Raw genomic sequence first — 4,556 nt, forward strand, 5'->3', positions numbered from 1 at the left:
CAATTTAACACAGAGGTGCCCACTCTTCCTTGGTGCTCATTATGCAAAATATGGTTAATATGGGCAAAATATGGTTGAAGAAATAAAACAGATGCAACCACACAGCAACCAATGTGTATCCGTACTGACATTCAACAGACATATAACAGAAATTGCGATCAATAAAACTGCTTACTTACCATGTGTTTGTCTCTTCCAGAGGTACAGCCAGAGCTACAGCCAGAGCTACAGACATGTCTTCCAGCACAGCAACGAGTCGGATTCTGATAAAGGGTGGTAAGGTGGTGAATGATGACTGCACCCTGGAGGCTGATGTTTACATCGAGAACGGAATCATCCAGCAGGTGGGGAAGGACATGATGATCCCGGGCGGGGCCAAGGTGATTGACGCCACAGGTAAACTGGTCTTGCCAGGTGGCATCGATACCAGCGTGCACCTCGACGAGAACTTCATGAATGCGACTACAGCGGATGACTACTACAGCGGCACCAAGGTAGGGAGGCTCTGGCTGGAGGTCAACTTTGAAGGGAAGTGAAAAATATAGGCATGAGAAAAGGACCCGAAATTTAACATTTTATGCCTTATGAAAACAATACTACAGCCGCACAATGATAGAAAACATGTTGGAGATTGGCTTTGGAGAAGAAAACAAAGAGCTGATTGCCATAAAGGGCATATTATTTTGAATCATATCAAACTTCATCAAACTTCAACAGCTTGGTTGAATACTCGATTGTGATTGGCTCAGCAAGGCTTTCTGCACACTCATTTTTGAATTACGGACCACACTTCTGCTTCGGTTTATGTTGCTACATAAGTGATATCATGGAAATTATAGTTTTAATCTATAAGTGAGTTGCCAAGCTCACAAGAAGATTCCACACAATGGGTAGAAAGTTCCGTATTTTGATGCAAGAACAGGCCACCACAATCAATCACACATGTTTGTTTGTTTTTTTTACTTTTTGTGCAATCTGAGCAAAGGAATTTATCTACTGTATATCCCATCAGGACGCTCATGTCACTATGACTCAGTCATAACCATATACGCGAGTTCCCAATGGCTACGCTCAAATATGGAGTGTGTTGCCTATGGCATCAGGTGCAAACAATTCAGTCAGCTCCATATATGGAGCGTTAGAACAATCACAAGTTTGAGTTGTTATTCGTGACCAAATATGGAACTAGACAACAACAGAAGGGCAACATAGCTGCCAGAAACCATAGGTATGAGGGTTGCAATATCAATATAGTGTTTTTGAGAATCGATACAGTATCACAAATCATAATATTGTGATCCTCGATATCGATATTTTCTTACACCTTTACTTCATGGTGAAAAAAAAAACTGATTGATCGATTGATTGCTAGAAGTTGATAAGTAATTTGCCGTGGTTCCAGAGAAAGCTTCATGAGTCATCAGAGGTGAGCCAGCTCCAGTTGCTCTTGGTTTCTTCATGAAATAGGAGGTCAGCTGTCATTCAGTTCTTTGGGCCTATCCTTCTTTGGCACTGGAGCCATACAGGATGTTTTCATGTTAAACCGTCTTACGGTCCAGTCCTGGGGCTACTATATGTGGTGTACCCCCAGCCCCAATAATTTCCCCTTGTGTAATTTACCCAGATCGCTCCTCCTCACCCTGTCCTTAATGTGTCCATACCCCATAAGCATTTTCATTCCCCTCCTAGCTTTGTTTTAGCTCAGCAGATCTACTTTCCTCCTGTGTTATCCTTAACTACAGCTCTCTCTTAATTCCCGATTTGTCTGCCTTCCTGAAGGCCTCATTGAGAAGCTCCTCCAGGTCTTTTGCAACACAACCCAAGGTGTATTATTTTGAAATTAACAGTCCTGCTCTGGGTAGGTTACTGATATTTCTTTCACACAGAATTGGAAGTATTCAGTTATGTAATCTTTGAGGCCAACAATGTTCTCACCAAAATGCATTAAAGAAAGAAATACCTCCTGGAGTGCTTTCATGTTCTCCTTTGTCCATTTTCTTAACAGTATGTCTCCAGACCCAGGAGTATAAAATGTATGTCAAATAAACCGATATGTTTATCAATAATATCACATACGCATATTAGTCAAGTCAGATCCCTAAACTACCCAAAAGCAAGCGGTTGGTTGGTGGTTATGTGGGACAAGTCCATTCTCTCTAGAATGTTTTTGTGTAGCACATAGAACAACGGAATAAAACAAGCAACATGGTTTTCTTAAAATAATCATAATAATAGTAGAAACCAAGATACTAAAACAGAAATACAATTATTATTATTATTATTATTAAACGTGATTGTGATGTTATGTGCTATCTTAACACCTTGTAAATGCTATTGTTTGTCAGCATGATGTTGCAATTTCCTCTCTATATGCTATAGCAAGCAATACTAATACAAGGCAATGACGCTTCCAGACCATAGAGTCAGCATGGTGACTTACGAGGGCTCCCCCCATTATCCTTCAGAGCCACAATGACGAGTCATGGTTCTGTAGCTCTCAGAAATGACAGAAGCAGGGAGCATAGTATTTTGTGTGTCAAGAGAAACACGTCAGGAGGGCCTATTCACTGGAATGAGGGCCAGTAGGCCTACACACTGGTGACAACAGAGGGTTACTATTCTCTACCTCTCCCCACCCCTCATCCCTCACTCCCTACCCTGCCCCTCTCCCCCTACAATCCATTGCTGCTGCATATTCCACCAAGTCCGGAGACGAATACCGATCGGCTAACGTTTCCATGGCTACAGGGGGGGCTGCTGCGAAGCCTTTTTCCCCTAACGCAATTGTGCTAGGAAACAATAGTTCTCAGACAACCCCCTCCCACCCCCCCACCCCTAGACACTACTCTACTCTCTAGGAGTCTAGGGTCAGCTGACAGATGCTCAGTGAAGCATGCACTTATACACAAAATACTTTATCCTGGCTTTTGTAACTATTTCTGAGCACTGTGTGGGTTATTAAGATACTGTAGTTGGTAGTGGGAGTAGTTAACAATTATGTGGTGTAGTAGATCACAGGGCAGATGAGTGTGGCTATAAAAGTGTCTTAATTATCCACCACTAGGAAGTTGCTCTTTAACCCACCAATAGATTTACAGGTTTACTATAGCAACCTCTCTGTACACACACTTAGACGTGGGGCTGCGCTGACAATGTTAATACACAATTCAATAGAATATAGTAATAATACATAATAGTAAAACTGTATTTTAGCTATTTTAGAGATTTTGAAAGTACTACCCCAGACATGCCCAAAATAGGGACACCAGGTTGTTAACACACAGGTGACTAACAGGTCATTTTGACCGATGTTGAGATCGCAAAGTGCAATAACTCTCCCCGTGAAGGTCTCAGAAATTTCCCCTTCCATGACTTTTCCTAAATACTCAAGACATATGTTCTAGTTTTTTTCCCCCTTCTGAAAGGTTTCCTAAGTATGAAATAATATACCATTATACCACTCTGACTGTTAGTTATCGGTCATAAAGACAGGTCTCACCCATTCCTCCCCCTCCCAGAAGCAAGGAGAGAATTTCACACCTTTTGCGCTCCCCATTTGAGAGATCAATTGAAATGCTAATTCACATTTGGAAGACAATAGAACCCCCCCTGGCAGCAGGGGAGGAGGTGTTGCTCTCCTGGGCCAAAATGGAGAGAATCTACCTGTCAATTTGACTGATACATGCAGTCAGAGTGGAAGTGATTTTTTTTCAGTCACCCGAATGTTAAAAGGTGAAAAGAAACCCGTAAGAATGTTTTACTCCGTAAATTCCTAAAAAGCATAGTCTAATTTGTAATTCACTTGAGATTTATGGCTTTGGATTGAGATTCATGGCTTTGGATTTTTGCCATGTCTATTTCTCCTGTACGCCTTCCCCATCCACTTTCTCTGATAGGGCTGAAACCTTGCCCAAATTTGGATTCATACATCACTGATATGTTATAGATGACTGACATCCTACTGTAGATGACTGACATCACAGGCTGCACAAATGAAGGCCGAGATCCACATTGGAGCCGCACCGTTCTCTTCTATTGTTCTTCCAGTTCAGTGTGGATTGTTCAGTTTATATTACAGGGGTCTTCAACGTTTTCAGGCCAAGGACCCCTTAGTCGAGAGAGAGATGAAGCAGGGACCCCCCACAACCCATAGATACCATTTGACAGCACAATCATTGGTGTATTTTGGGTTCATGTAAATTTGTGTTTCCAGATATTTATGCACTCGAACCGTCAATACTTAATAAAGTTGTCCTTTCACTCTTTACTTAGTGTGCTCTTTTTAAGTCTCCACAGTCCACACCAAACCTCTTTGCCGAAAATAGCCGATCTACAAGATCGCGCGAGGCGTTGTGAGCTTGTAGATCTGCTATTTTTGGCTAAAGTTCTCAGAATATGGACGTTAGGGTTCAAGTGGTTAATATAAAAAAGGAGAAAAAAAGGTTTCTATCACACACACATTTGGAGGACCCCCTGTAGTATCTCTGAGGACCCCCTAGGGGTCCCAGACCCCCTGTTGAAGACCCCTGATTTATAACACAAAAGAATAAGACAAA

General features: G+C 42.0%; 1 protein-coding gene across 1 annotated transcript in view; it reads left to right on the forward strand.

Annotated features, from left to right (window-relative positions):
* Window positions 1-233: 233 nt before the first annotated feature.
* Window positions 234-4,556, forward strand: part of dpysl5a (dihydropyrimidinase like 5a) — a gene marked incomplete at both ends in the record, with an annotated part of 12,717 nt that continues 8,394 nt past the window's right edge. Inside the window, one exon of the mRNA XM_080750562.1 lies at window positions 234-494. Within this exon, the coding sequence (XP_080606688.1) occupies window positions 234-494 (261 nt within the window). The remainder of the gene's footprint in view (window positions 495-4,556) is intronic.

Source organism: Nannobrachium achirus, assembly GCF_963921795.1.
Source record: "Nannobrachium achirus genome assembly, chromosome: 20".
NCBI lineage: Eukaryota > Metazoa > Chordata > Actinopteri > Myctophiformes > Myctophidae > Nannobrachium > Nannobrachium achirus.